At 41.8% G+C, this 22,025-nt stretch overlaps 1 protein-coding gene across 5 annotated transcripts; it reads left to right on the forward strand.

The window, feature by feature from the left end:
* The first annotated feature begins 69 nt into the window (after positions 1–69).
* On the forward strand, positions 70–19,397 carry kif17 (kinesin family member 17). Of its 5 annotated transcripts, none has more exons than XM_037532156.1 (15): positions 70–317; positions 910–1,196; positions 2,733–2,879; positions 4,797–4,898; positions 6,126–6,315; positions 6,860–7,312; positions 9,389–9,495; positions 9,652–9,808; positions 10,875–10,963; positions 11,074–11,177; positions 12,482–12,710; positions 15,023–15,281; positions 17,538–17,620; positions 17,961–18,069; positions 18,965–19,397. In XM_037532156.1, the coding sequence occupies exons 2-15, from the start codon at positions 966–968 to the stop codon at positions 19,120–19,122; spliced, it is 2,418 nt and encodes an 805-aa protein (XP_037388053.1). In that variant the 5' UTR covers positions 70–317; positions 910–965; the 3' UTR covers positions 19,123–19,397. The 5 variants fall into 5 exon arrangements, with proteins under 5 accessions (XP_037388053.1, XP_037388054.1, XP_037388056.1 ...); XM_037532157.1 differs by having other exon boundaries at positions 17,541–17,620; XM_037532159.1 differs by having other exon boundaries at positions 10,875–10,957.
* Positions 19,398–22,025: the final 2,628 nt, after the last annotated feature.

Below are 22,025 nucleotides of genomic sequence, written 5' to 3' on the forward strand. Positions count from 1 at the left end.
TTGCAGCGCTTTTTAGCTTTTAATATTTGATAATTATCATTGAATTACCGCTTTGCTCGACTGGGATCAGTGATGTGGGCGCCTTAGTAAGTCTCACAGACGCGGTTTTGAGCGGAACGCTGATCCTGGATCAGTGAAAAGGGCCGAAGTGGATCTGTATGGGTTTTGGGTTGCTAAGCAACCTACAACGCTGGGGCAGGCGAAGAATGGTCGATTAGCGTTAGCCACGCTTCTTTAACCTCCCATTCGTGGCGTTTGGTGGCAGTTTTAATCGTGGGAAAGCCTTTGGAAGTCACAGAATGAGGAATAAAACCAATGTAAGCTCACTTTTTGTGGTAAACCTGTTGCTTAGACTTAATAACACTAGAACTAACGTCACAAAACTGCCGAGCTAATGCTAGCTGGCTGTTTATATAGGCATCTTTCTTCTGTGTCGTCCAGGAAGCTTGGCGTGGTTCTTTAGTACAGGGAATGGTTCTGTTTACAACCATGGAACCATTTCACGCTGAAGTGGTTCCTGTCATGGTGAAATGGTTCTTCAGAGTGATGGAGAACGTGCTGCATGTGGTTCTATGTAGCTAGAACCTCTTTGAAAACGATCCTGTGCAGCACCAAAGAGGGTTTTCTATTGTTGTGGTGCCAAGCTTTGGCTGTATAACCTGGCTAGGACCATTTTTTCAGTCTTAAAAAGGATGACCTGCTCCTTTGTGGAGCTTACGGTGTTAAACAGAACCATTCCCTTTACTCATGAACCATCATTTAGGCTCTCTAGATGTTTTTAGTTGGTAAGCTACGTCAGTTCCTCAGACAATAAGGCAGAATGTAAGAGGCTGTGTTTCTAGATGGTTTATTTAGGCTGTAATTCTATAAATTCTGGATTTTATGTGACCCACCCTGCTGTCATTTCAGGAAGGCAGAAGATGCAGTGATCCAGTAGTGTGAGCTGGCTGCTCCTGGACTCTAAGATGGCCTCAGAGTCCGTGAAGGTGGTCATTAGATGCCGGCCATTGAATGACCGAGAGAAGGTGCTCAGCTGTAAGCTGGTGGTGTCTGTTGACGCCAGCCACTGTCAGTGCTTTATTGAGAAACCGGGAGCCGCTGAGGAGCCACCCAAGCAATTTACATTTGATGGGACCTACTTCATCAATCAAACCACAGAGCAGATGTACAATGAGATCGCGTATCCTCTGGTCGAGGTGACTCTTTCCCGTGTTTTTGTGATAGGAGAAGGGATAGACTACCTTAACGATGGAGCATCTGGTCATTCGACTCCTTATCTGAAACAGTATACCATGACACATTCAGCCCAGAAATAGGACCATCTATCTACTGAAATGTGGCTAGATCTACTGTAATGAAGATCAATTGACATGACACAAAGAAATATATTACACCGGTCAGGCATAACATTCTGACCACCTCCTTGTTTCTTTATCAGCTCCACTTACTGTATAGCTGCTCTTTGTAGTTCTACAGTTACAGACTCTGTTACCCTGTGCTTCAGTGGTCAGGACCCCCATGGGCCCTCACAGAGCAGGTACTATTTGGGTGGTGGATCATTTTCAGTACTGCAGTAATCCTGACGTGGTGGTAGTGTGTTAGTGTGTGTTGTGCTGGCATGAGTGGATCAGACACAGCAGTGCTGCTGGAGTTTTTAAACACTGTGTCCACTCACTGTCCACTCTATTATACACTCCTACCTTGTCAGTCCACCTTGTAGATGTAAAGTCAGAGACGACAGCTCATCTGCTGCTGCACAGTTTGTGTTGGTCATCCTCTAGTCCTTCATCAGTGGTCACAGGACACTGCTGGCTGGATATTTTTGGTTGATGGACTATTCTCAGTCCAGCAGCGACACTGAGGTGTTTAAAAACTATATACAGTAAGTGGAGCTGATAAAATGGTGAATGAGTGTAGAAACAAGGAGGTGGTCATAATGTTACGCATATATATATATATATATATATATATATATATATATATATATATATATATATATATATATATGTGTATATGTGTGTGTGTATATGTATATATGTGTGTGTGTGTATATGTATATATATGTATGTGTATATATATATATATATATATATATATGTATGTGTATATATATATATAATGTGTGTGTGTATATATATGTGTATATATATATATATATATATATATATATATATATATATATATATATATATATATATGTATGTATGTATATATATATATGTGTATATATATATGTATATATATGTGTATATATATATATATATGTGTGTGTGTGTATATATATGTGTGTGTGTATATATATGTATATATATATATGTATATATATGTGTGTATATATATATATATATATATATATATATATATATATATATATATATATATATATGTGGTGAGTCAAAAGTCACAGGACAGATTTTATTTTTTATTTTGTTATCGACTTTTATCTCTGGGTTCATCTCAAACAAATTGTGCATGCTGAGAAAATCCGCAACAAACACCACCTTCAGCACCGCATCGTGGAGGCTTGTGACAGCATAAAAAATCAAATAAAACAGTGTCCTGTGACTTTTGACTCACCCTGTGTGTGTGTGTGTGTGTATATATAATACATATATATATTATATTATTATATAGAACAGGTGCTAAAGGATGTGATTTTGCCCTTGCATGTAAAGGTTATATTCTGTTAATTCAGTATTTTTGCCTCCCCTATTTAAATGCACTAACGATAGGGGGTAACTGAGGGATACAATGGGACAATCTTCGCCTATGGACAAACAGGGAGTGGCAAGTCATTCACCATGCAAGGTGTGGCGGACCCCCCTGCTCAGAGAGGGGTCATACCAAGAGCATTTGAGCACATCTTTGAGACGATCCAGGTAAGGACCAAGTTCTCTTTAAGTGCTGAATAAATGGTAATCAAATAGGTGCAATTGATTTGATTCTTCAGTAGATTTTTTTTATTGAAGACACAAAGCATCTTAACAAAATATACATTTCCCAGTGTGTAAACTAAATGTTCAGGGTAAATACAACAATATAGGTCAAGGACAATATAGATAGAACTTTATTGATCCCGAAGGGAAGTCGCAGTGTTACAGTAGCAAGACATATAATCGCACCTAACCTTGCATATATTAAGCAGAAATGAAATAGGAATGAAAGAGACATAAATTAGCATATGAAATATCCAAACCCCAACTTAACCAGGGGACCCAGCCTGATGTCTGGAGAAGTGAAGTTTATTTGTTATGCACACAGGTACCAGACAACTAGCCAGCCCGTAAGACAATGGCCTGACACAGTTTCATAGCTGGACTGATGCACGACAAATGATAGGTGTGACAAACACGACCATGTAGGGATAAACAAAAATAGGCAGCCTAAAATACAACTTCAGCGCATGCACACACAATACTGCATATAATAATGTGTAACCAGTGGTGGACAGTAACTGAGTAACTGAGTAAATGTAATTAGTTTCTGTACTTTAGTATTTTTGGTGTATCTGTACTGAAGTTTCTCCATTTCTGGGCGACTTTTTCCTTTCACTCCACTACATTTCAGAGTCTAATATCCGACTTTTTCCTCCTACATTTTGAGAAATCTGTCGTTCCTTTTGGTTTCTGTGTGTATAAAAACGTAACATGTCAAAACGAAAGAAGCGCAAAGCCAGAGCACCAATCAGGGCCCAGCGGTCACTTTGTTTAGAGCTGGTTTTGACCTGTTGGTCATACCGACCCAGTGCAGCACGCGGTTCAACGTCAGCGCAGCAGCGTAAAACTTTGGGAGAGTCTGTTCAACATAAATGATGAACTAACCTAACTTTGTGTAAATAGAGCTCAATATAGAAATATGTCCACATATGCAGTCGAGACTTTTTTCTGAATTTCTACAAACACCGTTTCATTTTATAGTAAATGAGTTTGGGCTGGTTTATGTTTATGAACAGACGCCTACAGATCAACATAGTAAAGGAGCTCATCTGTGATCCTGAGTTTAAAGCCAGTTTTTATTCAACTTAAACTTGGAACTAAGTTGTAAATAAATCTGAAACTGAAACTTTGCTTGTGTGTAAAAAGTGATTTCAGAGCCACTCGGTTCTCCCTGATGGAAACTGTTTACCTTCAGTGTTTTGTGCTTCTGATCATTTTAATAGACGTCAGCGTCACTAATTAATGACGTTCTATTAAAAGACTGGTTTACCAAGAGAGACGCTGGAGGACTTTCACCTGAAATGAGCTCATGAAGCCAGTCTGGTTATAAAAATGATAACAGGGCATCAGAGCCAGAATTACTCTTTTAGTACTTTTACTTTATACTTAAGTACATTTGAAGGGAAATACTTTAGTACTTTTACTCAAGTGGAGGTCTAAAGGGAGGAACGTCTACTTCTACTGGAGGAATATTTACCTTGGGTGTCTCAACTTTAACTCAAGTACAGGGTTTGTGCACTTCATCCAGCACTAAACAAGTTCCTTCACATATAACACAGATTTGTTGTATTTACATGAAAGCAGGTGTTGCACCAAGTGCTGAGAGGTAATTACAACACAATGAATATAAGCAGAACTATGAATATCAGCAATTTGTGTAATACATATACAATATAGCAATATGTGTAACGCAGGAACCATCATTTATTATTATTTTTGGTATATCTTGAAATAATTTTGTTATTATCTGGATGTTATAGCCAATCGTATGTCCTTCTTCTGGATGATAAAGAGAAAAGATGAAGTTATACAGAAGTGGTAGGACACGCATAAGGTTAAATAACAGGTTGTGTGTTTAAGTGTTCAGAAGACACAAAATTCCTTGTGCGGGCCTCCTACCTCGAGATCTATAAAGAGGAAATAAGGGACCTTCTGGGGAAGGACACCAAACAGAAGCTGGAGGTATGTTGACATTCACTTTATATGATATACATTTTATATATGATTGAGTTTTTACAAGTGAAGCACATTTCAAATATGCAAGCCGAACATTTTAGTGTATTTCTAGGATACTGTATGACTGTATATCAAAATCATTTTACTTTAAATTAGAGATTTAATTGTAAATGTTAACATTTGCGCATTTAACATGGCAAAAGCAAATATTTTAACATTGTACAATTCTTGTTTATTTACTGTGTCGGTAGCATCACAGCATTATAATGTAATGTAACATAACATACAGTATAAATACAAAAGCAAAGATATACTCATATGACAGAGTTTGGGCACCCCTGATCAAATGGCTCGTTTATTTTCTATGTAAAAAAAAGTTAACACATTCTTTGCAGCAGAGCTGTTGAAAGCGGTCCAAAGGGCCGTCCAAACGGTCCGTGTTTTTGCTCCAACCTCACGGTGCATACCAGTTTGCAGACCTCTACAGACCACATGCTTTTGTGCATTTTAATGCACAATTACTATTCATTTGCTACGTTTAACATATTAAGGGGAAAAAGTAAAACAATAAATATGGCCTGTGTCACCAATATTTTAAATTCAGCAAATAAATAGAAATTGTGCACTAAAATTAGCAGAAAAATCCCTAATTTAAGTTTGTTCCCTGTAGAGGATATGTTAACTCATTTTCTCTCTGACAACCAAAACAACACGTTATTTGACCAGGGATTAACATTTTGCATGCAGCTGTGCGTATTTTTCAGCCATCATAAAAATAAATGCATTGCATAACATTAACAGTATGGGCTATACCCCATGTGCCAAACACAAGGCCCAGGGGCCAGATCAGGTCCATAGTATAAACCTGCCTGGCATACAAAATTATCTTCATTTTCAGTTTCACATCATGCTGCACTACAATCCCCAGCATGCACTGCAGCATTATTGGCGTAATGTAATATAATGTAGCCTATTGTAATGTGCATAATGTGTACTGTAGCCTAATTATAGCTCAGATTATACCAAAATGTTATTTAACAATCAAATAAAGTCTCAGACGTTCTCTGGCCCACAGATTTGTAGAGATTTTTTAGTTATTTTTATATATATATATATATATATATATATATATATATATATTTTAGTGGTTGAGTTTGACACCCTTGATGATGAATGAAATGCTTTGACTGAAGGATGAGATGTATAGCTGCTATGTTTTTGTGCGTTTCGCAGCTGAAGGAGCACCCAGAGCGGGGTGTGTATGTGCGAGACTTGTCCATGCACACGGTGCACAGCGTGGCGGAGTGTGAGAGGATCATGGAGATAGGCTGGAAAAATCGCTCAGTGGGATATACGCTCATGAACAAAGACTCATCTCGCTCCCACTCCATATTCACCATCCACCTGGAGATCTGCAACACAGGTGATCATACGCACACAAGCACAGGACCCCCCCCATGGACCCTCACAGAGCAGGTACTATTAGGGTGGTGGGTCATTCTCAGCACTGCAGTAACACTGACGTGGTGGTGGTGTGTTAGTGTGTGTTGTGCTGGTCTGAGTGAAGTTTTTAAACACCTCAGTGTCACTGCTGGACTGAGAACAGTCCACCAACCAAAGATTTTACATCTACAAGGTGGTCCGACAAGGTAGGAGTGCCTAATAGAGTGGACAGTGAGCGGGCACAGTGTTTAAAAACTCCAGCAGCACTGCTGTGTCTGATCCACTCGTACCAGCACACATCCACTCTGTGAGGGTCCATGGGGGTCCTGAGCACTGAAGAACAGGGTAACAGAGTATCAGAGAAACAGATGGACTACAGTCTGTAACTGTAGAACTACAGAGTGCAGCTATACAGTAAGTGGAGCTGATAAAGTGCGTAGAAATGAGGATTGCCTGATCGGTATACCTTAAAAACCTATCTACCTTCTATCTACCATATGAGTGCATGTCTTTCTGATACTCAGATGCTGCAGGTAAAGACCACTTGAGAGCTGGCAAGCTCAACTTAGTGGACCTGGCCGGCAGTGAGCGTCAGTCCAAGACCGGCGCCACAGGTGACCGTCTTCAGGAGGCCACCAAAATCAACCTGTCCCTGTCCGCGCTGGGTAACGTCATCTCGGCGCTGGTGGATGGACGCTCTAAGCACATCCCGTACCGCGACTCCAAGTTGACGCGGCTGCTGCAGGACTCTTTGGGCGGTAACACACGCACACTCATGGTTGCCTGCCTCTCTCCTGCTGACAACAACTACGAGGAGAGCCTGAGTACCCTGCGCTACGCTAACCGCGCCAAGAGCATCCAAAACCGCCCCCGCATCAACGAGGATCCAAAGGATGCACTACTGCGGGAGTACCAGGAGGAAATCAAGCAACTACGGGCACTCATCTCTGGCCAGCTGGGCACTGCCAGCCTCAACTGTAAGCACTGACACAGACATATCAGTATAGATTTGTTCCTGGACAATAGTAGAAGATAATGCTGGACTGGATATTGGAGAATGAACCCACTCCAGTCCTTATCAAATCTAGCCTAAAATAGTCTGCACTGACACCAAGCCAGGTCATGTAGTAGGTAGTATATTCCTTTCTGTGTTGTAGTTTGGTGAGTGGTTTTGCCATGATGGCTTGCTTTTGGATACTTTTAAGTATAAGAAATTTTTAAGAAATCATTTTAAAGCTTAATATTTTTTGAAAGAAGAAACATTGGAATGGAATCTGCTACAGAAACGTCCCCTTTTCTATCTGTCTGTAGGTGTCACCGGTGTTACCAATGTACCAAAGGAAATACCAGAGACGTTTTTAATGATCAATGCATTATACAAAACGGCTGCTACAGAACATCAAACCACACGCTGTCAATCAAACATCCACTAAAATATGGAATTTAATCCATTTATATTCTATTTTTTCACAATGACCTCAGAATTAAGTCGGTCACACCAGTGACGTCAGCCAGAAGCTTCATATGAGATCATGAGCTGAATGAGAGAATCTCTGAGAACTGAGAGACACAGTGGACTCACCATGGGCTTTTCTTCATAGATCCTCAGAAAACAGGTCAAAGGGAGTCGAGTGACGTCATCGGTGTGACTTTTATTTCAAAATAAGAGTTTTTTGTTGCGTAGTAACACCAGTGACACGACTCCTGGGGAACGTTTACATATTTTGTAATGTTTATTTGGTATATGGCCTCAGCCTTTACACATGACTGTGGGGACAAGCACTTCTGTGGCTGAATGACTCTAATTTTCATAGTTTCTGTATCAGTATTGGAAAGAAAAGAGTGAAAATGTTCTCTGTTTTGAGAAAAAAATCCAATAATTGACATGTTCGGTATGTGAGAGGATGATGCTTTATTTTTGTTCTGGAGCTACAAGGCTAACGGAGCTAAAAAATAATTGAGGTTTGTAGCCGCCAAGTTAACATCATGCAAACTGCGCGACTTAATCATACATTGCCTCAAACAACAGAAAGCTGAGTAATTCACTCACTCACAGCCATTTTATTAGGTACCAGTTCAGTTGCTTGTCATCACAAATAGCTAATCAACCAATCACATGGCTGCAGCTCACTGCATTTAGGCGTGTAGAGGTGGTCAAGACGACTTGCTGAAGTGCAGGCCGAGCATCAGAACGGAGAAGAAAGGGGATTTAAGGGGCTTTGAACGTGGCGTGGTTGTTGGTGCCAGACGGGCTGGTCTGAGTATTTCAGAAACTGCTGATCTGCTGGGATTTTCACACACAACCATCTCTAGGGTTTACAGAGAACGGTCCAAAAAAGAGGAAACATCCAGTGAGCGGTCAGTTGTGTGGATGAAAATGCCTTGTTGATGTGAGAGGTCAGAGGAGAATGGGCAGACTGGTTCCAGATGATAGAAAGACAGCAGGAACTCAAATAACCAACCAGAATCTCTGAGGAACGTTTCCAACACCTTGTTGAAAGTCTGTCATGAAGAATTAAGACAGTTCTGAAGGCGAAAGGGGGTCCAGCCTTTTACTAGCAAGGTTACAATTACTGTACCTAATAAAGTGGCCAGTGAGTGTATATCAGACATCGTCAGAAACCACACAAACTATATGAAATAGCTGAACAACTCAACATTGAAGCAGATTTGTGATGATTTAGGCAAGCATGATGATTCATTCGGGATCAATAAAGTATCCATCCATCCATCCATCGACCTGCCATCAGTTAGCTATGTTAGCCTTGTAGCTCCAGTACAAAACTGAAAAAGCAAATTTCAGTCACCTCAGACATGTTTTGGCTGATCACTGTCTGTAGTATTGCTATCAGACTTTACGTCCCGTCAAAGCATCCATGTGTGTTATTCAAGAGTCTGGCTAGCAACAAATGAAAGCCTGCAGGAGCCAATTGGCATATAAGCCCATGTAACTGTAGCAACACCGGCATGTTTTGTGACAAATTCCTTTAATAATTTTGCTCTTGTCTCTGACACGTGGGAGAGTAAATGGCGAACCCCTCTGTATTTTACAGTGTCAGCTTTGTTAGCAAGTCAGAAGTCAGAAGCGGCTTTAGCTCTCCAGTCCAGACCACAGAGCAGCACTGTGGAGAGTGAAGCAGAGAAGGAGAAGATAAAACAGGTGGGTGGAAGATTAAACTGAGATGAAGCTGTCACTTAAAATGGAAAGTGTTGTCAATCACTTAACCCTGTTACCTCTCCTGTCCCAGATTAAGCTCTGTCTTGGACTCAAATCTACTATTACTTTAGTAGTTCTTCTGTCTGCTGCTGTGTGCAGGAGTATGAAGAGAAGCTTGCTCGCCTGCAGGCGGACTACAATGCAGAGCAGGAGTCCAAAGCTAAGCTGCAGGAGGACATCACTGTCTTGAGAACCTCTTATGAGATCAAGCTGTCCAGTCTAGAGAGCTCCAAAGCTAGCCGAGCACATACAACTGGTAGGTATAGTGTAGTGTGTCATGTGTGGCCTTTACACTGTTCAAACCAACTGAACGATATTCACGATATTGATAATGTTCAGTACGAAGTGTGAGACTACACTATATGTCCATAAGTGTTATGAAACCCTTTTGTGCCTTTAATTGGCACCCATAGCACAGGTGTTTAATTGCACACATGGATTGTGTAACCTCCAAATTGCCAATAAAATAGGATGTTCTGGAACAGCTGCAAATGAGCCCAATGGGCAAAACAAATTCTGTTGCCAATGCCAAGTGCCAGTCAGAGGGGTGTATATATACAGGGTGATTCCAAAAGATCTGATTTCAAAATGATTGATTTCACTTGTAAGTCATTAAAGATCAGTCAAACTCATCCCAGACTGGATTGAGCGTGTCGGGCGTCGCTGCACTCACGGCTCTTTCAGGGGGATTTCGGAGATCATCCAGTGCTGTGGAACTAGCGTCGAACGCTCTGAGCTGCTGGAGCTTCACTGCTGATGAAAATCCCGCTGCACAGTTCTGACGGATTCACGCTTATTGACGTGGAGAACGCAGAACGTTCTGCTCAGGGGTCTCATCTCCTCTCAGACTGAAGGAGCCAGTCAGAAACTCTATCACCCCCTCTTACAGTTGGATTGTGATTGGTTCCTCGGCGCCTCACGCTTGTAAAAATATGCGGCTTTGAAGTCGGACGAATCTTTTTGAATCCCCCTGTATATGTGGAGCAGTGGAAACGTGTTGTCTGGAGTGATAGAGCTCCATCGAATGTTGGAGTGATCCAGAACTGACCATTTAACATTAGCATCTGACCTCACTTATGCTTCTCTGGTTGAACACAATCAAATCTTCACAGCATTGTTCCAACATCTAGTGTAAAGCCCTCCTAGTAGAGGCTGCTGCTACAGGATAGGGGAGACACACTCCCATAAACAGGTGTCTATAAACTTTTGGGCATTTAGTGCATTACTACCTGTCATAGTGTTATGAACCTTTGGCCTGTGGTGTAATTGATTGTATTGCTTTACTTTACTCTGCATTTTTTCATCTCTCTGCTGTTCTCCAGCAGATAACTCTTGCATCGAGGAGGTCAGTCCTCTCAATGGGTCAACGCCCGAACCCTCGCATGCTGCCCAAGAAGAAATCAAGGTACAGGTCAGCATATTTTCTTTGCTCATGAAAGAATTTAAAGTCCTGTCTGTTTGTATATAAACACTGATCACTTGAGTAAAAGGCTTTACTGTGGCGTGTTGAATTTCTCACAGGAGGACGAGTGCTCTCAGGAGAGCAGCATCAGAGTGAGTCCAGGGGGAGAGCCAGTGGTTGTTGCTACTCCAGGTCCGCTGGACCAGAAACATGTTTTGGAGAGGTGAGGAGACACACTGAGCAATAGAACTATCCTTCAGTGGAAGAAATCTTGTGATGAAAGTGCATGTACTCTTATATGGATTACATCATAAAATTGTGACAGATCTGCCAAAATGAAAACAATAAATAAAAATAAACAATAAACTGGATGATTTCAGGTTGGCAGATTCAGATTATCCTCAGTAATATTTTTTCATTGGTACTGTATGGAGTTGACCTATTATATTTAATATTATTGTGTGTTATTGGGAGAATGGGGCGGCACGGTGGCGTGGTGGGTAGCGCTATCGCCTCACAGCAAGGAGGGCCTGGGTTCGATTCCCCGGCCGGGTGACCGGGGTCCTCTCTGTGTGGAGTTTGCATGTTCTCCCCGTGTCTGTGTGGGTTTCCTCCGGGTTCTCCGGTTTCCTCCCACAGTCCTAAAGACATGCAGTCAGGCCAATTGTGTAAAAATGATCAAATTGTAAGTCGCTCTGGATAAGAGCATCAGCCAAATGCCGTTAATGTAATGTAAAAAAAAAAAATAAAGAATGGTGGGTCATTCTCAGCAGTAGTGGTGTGTTAGTGTGTGTTGTGCTGGTGCGAGTGGATCAGACACAGCTGTGCTGCTGGAGTTTTTAAACACTGTGTCCACTCACTGTCCACTCTATTAGACAATCCTACCTTGTCGGTCCACCTTGTCGATGTAAAGTCAGAGACGACAGCTCATCTGCTGCTGCACAGTTTGTGTTGGTCATCCTCTAGTCCTTCATCAGTGGTCACAGGACGCTGCTGGCTGAGTATTTTTGGTTGGTGGACTATTCTCAGTCCAGCAGCGACACTGAGGTGTTTAAAAACTCTAGCAGCACTGCTGTGTCTGATCCACTTGTACCAGCACAACACACACTAACACACCACCACCACGTCAGTGTTACTGCAGTGCTGAGAATGATCCACCACCCAAACAGTACCTGCTCTGTGAGGATCCATGGGGGTCCTGACCACTGAAGAACAGGGTAACAGAGTATCAGAGAAACAGATGGACTACAGTCTGTAACTGTAGAACTACAGAGTGCAGCTATACAGTAAGTGGAGCTGATAAAGTGGACAGTGAGTGTAGAAACGAGGAGGTGGTCAGAATGTTATGCCTGATTAGTGTATATACAGTGTAATAAGCAATAACTATTGAAGGCTGTTGTCATCTTTGTTTATTATATTTTGCAAAATCACTTTATTCCTTTAAGAAAGTTGGTGTAGCTGATGACGAACACAATGAACTCATGATTAAGCCTAGATTCTAATGACCACTGTTGATTTGTCCGGCAGGCTTCAGCAGCTGGAGCAGGAGTTTGTAGGGGGCGAGCAGGCCCGGAATGAGGAGCTGAGGCAGCGACGGAGGCAGAGAAAGACTCTGGCCAACCAGAGGAAGAAGCAGCTGATCGAGGCGCTGAGGCAGGGCAGCGAGGACGGCGATAGTGTGCTGCTCAATGTCTACGACTCCATCCAGGAGGAGATCCATGCTAAGAACAAGCTGCTGGAGAACATGCAGAACAAGGTGGAATTTCACCGCTAATTGGTTTGTGTATATGTCTGTCCATGTGGATGTTTCATGACACAAAGGACATTTGTCAGTCAGTCTTAGTGGAGAGAGTAAATAATATTGCTCTTTCATATCCGTGACTACTTATTGACCATATATGAATATACAGCGCTGTGTGAAAGTTTTAGGCGTCTAAGCAAATTTACAACATTATACATTAGAATAAAGTCGTATTAATAATACAAATAAACATAAAAACAATAAAAAGCAACAAGAATTTCTTGGGTCCATGTTTTTCCTGGACACCTTCACAGCCGCCACAGAGACTCGTTAATATCATCAATGACATCATGAGCTCAATTTACTGAGCACTGATTGGTCAAACCAGGAGCTGCTTTTTAACTACATATAATACTGGACTTCCTCGAGGAGAGGCTTGGAAATGGGTAAACAAACACACAAACACACTGACATCCAGAAAATCACTATTTATTATATATATATATATATATATATATATATATATATATATATATATATATATATATATATATATATATATATATATATATATATATATATATATAAATTGACTGCTGTTTTCCTTACGAACAGAATTCCTTACGCTTGGTGCATAAAATCCCCTTGACTGCTGTAAAATAACTGTGAATTATTCATTTCATAGACTAGGGCTTGGCAGTATTGACAATATCATTATCGTCATAAATTATGTCACAAATGCCTTTCTAAGCATATGGATATCGTCAGTACTTAAAAAAACTTCCCAACTGCATATTTGATTACGAAGAGTGTGTAATTAGTGCTGTTTAACCTGATTTAGTGCAGTTCAGTATGTGAAATGCTAAATACAAATCATCATATTCATATTTTTTGGTAGTATTTTTAATATGGAACTGTTTTGATTGTTCCAACTTACCAGATGTCAGAAAAAATAAATGTTGTGACTTATGTTTCCTGAAAACGTCTGGAAGTATTGTGATAGCTGTAATAGTTTTACTGAACATGCATTAAATGGTCCTGCTTGTTCTTAGCTCTGTGCCAACATATACAGATTCCATGCCTGCTATGGCCTGTGTAGCATTACACATCTATGGGTTATAAAATCAGTATAATCACAGGACCCATAAGCAACTTAAGGTGCCTCTGCAGTTGGATATTTAGTTTTGCATTAATACTAATAACCCATCCAGTATATTACCTAGAATCTAAAAATGCTTGCTTTACTCACAGTAAATGAAAGTAAATGGGCCCTTAATGAAGTGCCAGCTTCTTTGCATAACCAACCCTCTGTAAGCACATTCTTATTCTCGGCCAATGCAACACCCACTCTTTTTTTTGTCTCATCTCAGATTAGGCTGGCCCTCTAGTGGAACTGGTGGAAAGCCTGAATTTGTATTCTGGCGCAAAGAACAGGTCCTCTCCAGAATCAATTTCAACCAAAGAACAGCTGTGAGATTAAATAGCCTTCAGCAGGAGTTCTCAATTCTTATGCTTGTGGAAAAAGAAGGAAGGGGTCCTTTCAGCAAATGACATATTTACTGTTTTAACCTTTTGATATACTCACCGGCCACTTTATTAGGTACAGTAAAACAGGTGTTAGTAAAAGGTTGGACCCCCTTTCACCTTCAGAACTGCCTTAATTCTTCTTGTCAGACTTTCAACAAGGTGTTGGAAACGTTCCTCAGAGATTCTGGTTGGTTATTTGAGTTCCTGTTGCCTTTCTATCATCTGGAACCAGTCTGCCCATTCTCCTCTGACCTCTCACATCAACAAGGCATTTTCGTCCACACAACTGACCGCTCACTGGATGTTTCCTCTTTTTCGGACCGTTCTCTGTGAACCCTAGAGATGGTTGAGCGTGAAAATCCCAGCAGATCAGCAGTTTCTGAAATACTCAGACCAGCCCGTCTGGCACCAACAACCACTCCACGTTCAAAGTCCCTTAAATCCCCTTTCTTCCCCGTTCTGATGCTCGGTCTGCACTTCAGCAAGTCGTCTTGACCACCTCTACACGCCTAAATGCAGTGAGCTGCGGCCGTGTGATTGGCTGATTAGCTATTTGTGTTAACAAGTAACTGAACAGGTGTACCTAATTCAATGCATTGGCCCCTGTACTCTTCAGAAAAGTTGTTTCAAGCACATTTTATCTTCTGTGCACTGTCCATTACAAATGGAGCAGTTAGCATGATGTCTGTGCCATAATACTAGGAGCTGGATCTCAGCATGAGAGATTGTGTTTGTCCAGTTTCTCTCAAGTTGTGGTCTAAAACTTGTATTATTCCTGCGATCCCTTTGCCTCGGGACAGCTCAAAGCCGCCAAGCTGGAGATCCGGGACCTGCAGGCCGAGTTTGAGACGGAGCGGGACGACTACCTCGCCACCATCAGGCGTCTGGAGCGCGAGACGCAGCTGCAGCAAGCCATCCTGGAGCGCATGGTGGGCTTGGTGCGTCGAGACTGCAACTACAGCAACCTGGACCGCCTGCGGAAGGAGGCAGTATGGGACGAGGAGAGCAGTGTGTGGAGGCTGCCTGAAGTGCTGGTGCAGAAGACCGCGCTACCTGCAGGTGAGGTCAGGGCCTGATACCAGGTCAAGGAAAACTGTCAAATGCATGATGCTAGATCAATAAGCATATTTTTGATTGCAGCTGGTCTCAGCTTTGTCAGTTCAAAATGTGCTAGTTTAACATCGTGTGAACTGCATGACTAAATCACACCTTTGCCTCGAACTGTGATGAGTAAGGGGTATCATAAGTGGTTCTGATATCATAAGTGGTTTTTAGCACTGCATGGTTTACTGCAATCTGGTTTACTGTTGCTTTTAGTTTGTTTAGCTTGTCTTCTACACTTGTCCATTTTTAACAGGTAATATTTTCCCAATTAGAGGCAAGGTTGCAGTCGCAGAGGCAGTTTTTCCACTGCACATTGTAGGACAAAAACCGACCCAGTAAGGAACCAACAGAATTTTACGGTTCTAGTTCTAGATAGTTTTTCACCTGCTTGAGACAGCCGAAACTGTCCGTGATCAAACATGTAATGTCTCTTTGCACATTTAATGCCCCTCTAAAGTGTCTAAATCTTGCTTGCTGGTTGTACAGACCTGAAATAAAACGTCCTTCTGCATTTGCAAAGGATGAGTGTGGAATCAAACCAACCTTTTATTTTTCACTGCTGAGCAATTACATGATCTCTCTTTCACAAACACACACAGCAATGTCTAAAATATCTTGCATCGATACTGTGCTATCATACTAATCTATAGTGCATGTAAATAAGAGTAAGATACTAAAGGTAGCTAAGAGGCGATAAAATGAAAACTAATCTTAAATGTGACAATCATCCATCCATCCATCCATCCATCCATCTTCTAAGCCGCTTCTCCATCAGGGTCGTGGGGGGTGCTGGAGCCTATCCCAGCAGTCATCGGGTGGAAGGCAGGATACACCCTGGACAGGTCGCCAGTCCATCGCAGGGCAGACAGACAGCGATGTCACCTCACAGCGAGGAGGGCCTGGGTTCAAGTCCCCGGCCGGGTGACCGGGGTCCTCTCTGTGTGGAGTTTGCATGTTCTCCTTGTGTCTGTGTGGGTTTCCTCCGGGTTCTCCGGTTTCCTCCCACAGTCCAAAGACATGCAGTCAGGGTGACTGGACATGCTACATTGCCCCTGGGTGTGAGTGACTGTCTGTGTCTGTCTGTCTGCCCTGCGATGGACTGTGGCAATCATGACAATCAGTGTGCCTTAAAGCAGTGCTAGCTTAGTAAGTTAAGCTGAGTGAATATCCTCCCTAAGTAGCTTTTGTATATTCTCCTCTTCTCCGTGCCACTTTGATTTTTTCTTTCTTTTCAGTTCTTGCTTCAGCTGTCCATCCTTATGATTCATACACCCATCAGGCATAACATTCTGACCACCTGCTTGTTTCTATGCTCATTGTCCATTTTATCAGCTCCACTTACTGCATAGGTGCGCTGTGCACAGCACTGCAGTAGCACTGATGTGGTGGTAGTGTGTTAGTGTATGTTGCGCTCGTCTGAGTGGATCAGACACAGCAGTGCTCCTTGTTTCTACACTCATTGTCCATTTTATCAGCTCCACTTACTGTATAGAGTTTTTAAACACCTCAGTGTCACTGCTGAACTGAGAATAGCCCACGAACCAAAAATACATCTACAAGGTGGACCGACAAGGTAGGAGTGTCTAATAGAGTGGACAGTGAGTGGACACAGTGTTTAAAAACTCCAGCAGCACTGCTGTGTCTGATCCTCTCGTACCAGCACAACACACACTAACACACCACCACCACCAGTGTTACTGCAGTGCTGAGAATGATCCACCACCCAAATATTACCTGCTCTGTGAGGGTCCATGGGGGTCCTGACCACTGAAGAACAGGGTAACAGAGTATCAGAGAAACAGATGGACTACAGTCTGTAACTGTAGAACTACAGAGTGCAGCTATACAGTAAGTGGAGCTGATTAAATGGACAATGAGGTGGTCATAAAGTTAGGCCTGATCATAACAGTAATGTTTGAGATTGATGTTGGCTTCTTATTCGAATTTCCATTCCACCTTAAATAGTGCAGCAGTTGCAGTACTGACCAGTGCCAACCCTGATTGGATCAAATTCATCCTTTTTTCTCTCTCCAATATCCAGTCCAGTATTTTCTGCTGATATCAGCCCAATACTGATGCCCGGTATCGAGTGGGTGCCGTCTCTAATTAGATGTTTGGGTTTTTGGCTGTAAAGTATTGCTGGATTGTTTTTGTTTGTGTGTGTAACTTTGGCATTTGGTTAGTGATTCCCGGAGTGTTTCTCGCTCTCAGCAGTTCCTCCTTCAGCCGTGAGCAGCTCCTCCAGACTCCCAGCACGCAGGAACTCGGCCTCAGACTCAGCAGAGCCCTTCATGGTACTCTCACACTCACTGCAGTGCTCTCTCTGAATTGTTGTAGATGGTGCAATGATGTATCAAGCTTTTCTGCGCATTTTGGATACCATCACTTGAAGAACAGTGATCAAAATGTTTCATTATAAAGTTTTAGCCAAGAGGCCAAAGTGGCATAGCTGTCTGAAGTCACTTCTGATTTTTGGCAGACTGTAAATTGTAGTTTTTATGATGCCAAATTCAAGAGAGTTTATTTGATCTAGTTTAATTGGGTGTAGGGGCAGTCGTGGGCTGGAGTGTAAAAGTCTCAAGCCAGAGGTTCTGTCATACGTACACGGGGAGCTACAGTACTCTGTCTCTGTAGGAACAAGAGGACCGCTATAAGGAGATGCTGAACCGGAGTGACAGCGAACACATTGCCAGTAATTACTTCAGGAAGAAGAGGACCACTCCACTTTTCGCAGGAGATGCTAGTAAGAGCAGCTCTAATAAACACAGTCCAGCACGGTCAGCACTTTAGCCTGTTTATATAATGCATCCCATCACTTCTTCGTCTGTGCCATGCTTTGCGCTCATTTTACTGACCTGGCAATCTTTGCAAAAGTAGGTCATGGGGGTGGCATATCAGCTTTAGCGCTGGCATTATCTTTTGCTTTAACATGTCAAACAAACAGTTTAAAGTCTCAGTCTCTGAGGTGTAGACAAAGCCATTCAGGGTGGTTTGATGTGAAATGGCACATTGTGGAGAAACTTACCAGCTCTCGTTTCTTTACAGTGGTAGTGATGGACTAGTTCAACCATCTGGTACATACTGTACAGTTGTGTGCAAAAGTCTGGGGACCTCTGGTCTCGACAGAGAAGACACCTTTGCGCATTCTAAAGCACAATAACTGTTGATTTGCTGATTTTAACATGGAAAAAAATGAAAAATAAAATGGCCTGTGTAAAAGTGATGGCACATTTTGAATTTTGTTTTTCCAATGTGCTAAACTCGGCAAATAAACAGAAACTGTCATGCTTACTACAGAGTATGACTTATTACATTGGCATTATTTTCAGTTAGAAAAATAAAATATTTAATTTTGCATCTGACTGTACAGCCTTTCAGTGAGCACCCAAACGCAGCATTAGACCGGTCACTGGTAGCCCAAAAAACAGTAACATGTAGGCCTACCGTCAAAATGAAACTAACCGCATTTAGAAAAACACTTTTACAAGCATTTGTAAATGTTTTTGCAAATATTTTGTTAGAACATTTATATTGATTTTAGAACATGAAGTTATAATAAAGGACCGATGTGGTTAAACCGTTAAAAAGCACTGTTTTATTGGCTCCTGCATGCACAAATGGTCATTCTGCTGCAACAGGTAACGGACCATCCCACCAGACATCCAGCAGCTCCAACCTTGCAGCTGAGGCCCTTCTGCCACGCCCATTTCGCCTGGAGTCTCTGGGCGTCCTGCCCGTCAGTGCCAAAGCCAAGCGCAAGAAGAGCAAAACACAGATCCTCTGTGATGGCAACTGACCAGTGATGACCCACTTTTGCTTTCTTTTTTTTCTTCTTCTTCTTCTTCAGGGAGACTGAGTGGCTGACCTTTGTGCACTCTCAAATGTCAGAACACAAACTAGAGCACAAACTTTGCTGCTAAAGAGCTGTTTTTTTTGTTGTAATTACAAATGATTGTTTTGTTTTGGTAGATTATTACGAATACATGATACGCCAACCAGGCATATCATCATGACCACCTCATTGTCCACTTTATCAGCTCCACTTACTGTATAGCTGCACTCTGTAGTTCTACAGCTATTTGGGTGGTGGGTCATTCTCGGCACTGCAGTAACACTGACATGGTGGTGGTGTGTTAGTGTGTGTTGTGCTGGTACGAGTGGATCAGACACAGCAGTGCTGCTGGTGTTTTTAAGCACTGTGTCCACTCACCGTCCACTCTATTAGACACTCCTACCTTGTCGGTCCACCTCGTAGATGTAAAGTCAGAGGCGACAGCTCATCTGCTGCTGCACAGTTTGTGTTGGTCATCCTCTAGTCCTTCATCAGTGGTCACTGGATATTTTTGGTTGGTGGACTATTCTCAGTCCAGCAGCGACACTGAGGTGTCTGATCCACTCAGACCAGCGCAACACACACTAACACCTGCTCTGTGAGGGTCCATGGGGGTCCTGACCACTGAAGAACAGGGTAACAGAGTATCAGAGAAACAGATGGACTACAGTCTGTAACTGTAGAACTACAGAGTGCAGCTATACAGTCAGTGGAGCTGATAAAGTGGACAATGAGTGTAGAAACAAGGAGGTGGTCATGATGTTAGGCCTGATCGATGTACATGATTGTTAGCTATACTAACTGTTACCTGTGATCTCCCTCAACCCCTCAACTCTACCTTTTACCAACTTTGACTATCAGAATGTCAGCTGATGAAAATGTGAAACTAACAATGTGAACTTGTAACATAGTACTTCCTAAAATTAGGGCTACCTATTACTATAGACTTGCACTCGTGTTTTGCTACCCTTAAAGGGCCCATATCATGCACTGAATTACCCTCACTTTTTCAAACATTTTCAAATAAACAGTTTCAAAATGTACCATTCACTCCCCAATCAATGCCGTCCATATAGTAAATCAATCAGCAGAAACAGCCTGTTTTAAATGGACTTTTTCTGTGATGTCACAAGAACCAACTCCTTTACATATATCCACTTACTGCAGTTTAGCCCTGCCCATTCATTTTCGTTTAAGCCGTGTTTCAGCTCTTTCTTGTTTGTTTTTTTTTTTGAATGTGACACAATACAGAGCAGCCAATCTGACCAGGACTCATTACCATATGTCAGTCTTAAAGGCACAGTAATAAAAAACAACCTGTTTAATTCTAAGGGATAAAGAGAGGTTGGAAATGGTCACGTAAAAATGAATTCTGACCATTGTTGATACCACAAATTACAAGAAAAATGTAGGATATGGGCCTTTTAATGTGAGTGGATCAACCAAATGAATATACTGTTTATCTTTGTATGGTCATTTCTATCGCTCTTCAAAACTGTTATGTATTTTTCTTGTTTTTAATAGAAGAAAAGTGCATTTATTTTTATTTAGTCATACTTTTATATCTTTACACTCATATATAGAAAGAGAATCTGCTGTAAAAGAAAACCAAGGGGTAAGAAAGATGTGAAAGCTGCAGGCATTTCCACGTAAATGACCGCATATCAGGACTGGGTAAGTAAAGAGATGCGATGTAAAGGTGGTCTTTTAGCATTTACTCTGTCGTTCTATGGTGGTTTATCAATGTAATTCTGTATAACTGTGTATCAGTTTCTGTTTAACATTCCGGATTTTTAAGCAATAACCACATTTCACCTGTGATTTTAGCATCTTGCTAAACAGATGGAAGTGATATCTGAAGATTGTTCTGCTTTAGGGAGTGAAAATGTGGACAGGGTTAAGTTCACAGTGATGCTGAAGACCTAGCAGCAACAGGCCAGGTTACAGGCCAAGAAATGTTAAGCGCATTCATCTGCTACCACATCAGCCTCTCCAGAAGGGACATTAGCAGGCTTTTTAGCGACAATTAAAATATTTACATTACATTTACAGCTTTTATCAGACACTCTTATCCAGAGCGACTTACAAGAAGTGCTTTGTCTATCTCGAGAAATATAATAAAATAAAAATTAAGTTTTTGAATAATACACTAAAGTATGTCATTTTACTTAAAGGGGAATTCCACTGATTTTTTTTTTTTTTTTTTTTTTTGCATAATTAAATCAAGATGTACCCAAACTCAGTGCTTTGATATCAAAAAGCACTGGGGGCAGTCATGGGCTGGAAGTCAGGGAACCAGCCTTGTGACTGGAAGGTCACTGGTTTGATCCCCTGAGCTGACAGGACTGAACTGCCCTTGAGCAAGACACCTAACCCCCAACTGCTCCCTGGGCGCCAAGGATAGGGCTGCCCACCGCTCCGGGTAAGTGTGATCACTGCCACCTAGTGTGTCTTCACTAGTGTGTATGCACTGCAACATATCAAATGTTGAAACTGAGAAATTTTATTGTTTTTTTGAGAAACATATGCTCAGTTAGAATTTGATGCCAACAAAACGTTCCAAAAAAGGGATGGGGGCCTTGTTTACTGCTGTGTTTCATCACCCGTTCTTTTAATAACACCCTGTAAGCGTTTGGGAACTGAGGAGACACTGCTGTAGTTTTGAAAGTGAAATGTTTTCCTGTTCTTGTTTAATATTGGATTTCATCTGCTCAACAGTTCAGGGGCTCATTTGTCATATTTTTCATTTCATAATGCAACAAATGTTATCAGTAGCGACAGGTCTGGACTGCAGGCAGGTCAGTTTAGCACCTGGACTATTTTAATACGGAGCAGTGCTGCTGCAATACATGCAGAATGTGGTTTGG

This window comes from Pygocentrus nattereri, chromosome 21, assembly GCF_015220715.1.
Source record: "Pygocentrus nattereri isolate fPygNat1 chromosome 21, fPygNat1.pri, whole genome shotgun sequence".
NCBI classification, from domain to species: domain Eukaryota; kingdom Metazoa; phylum Chordata; class Actinopteri; order Characiformes; family Serrasalmidae; genus Pygocentrus; species Pygocentrus nattereri.

Coding starts and splice junctions, on each gene's coding strand:
- kif17 (XM_037532156.1), top strand. CDS start 966: ATGGCCTCAGAGTCCGTGAAGGTGGTCATTAGATGCCGGCCATTGAAT. Junction 17,621..17,960: donor ACTCAGCAGAGCCCTTCATG/GTACTCTCACAC, acceptor CTGTCTCTGTAG/GAACAAGAGGACCGCTATAA. Junction 18,070..18,964: donor ACTTTTCGCAGGAGATGCTA/GTAAGAGCAGCT, acceptor CTGCTGCAACAG/GTAACGGACCATCCCACCAG.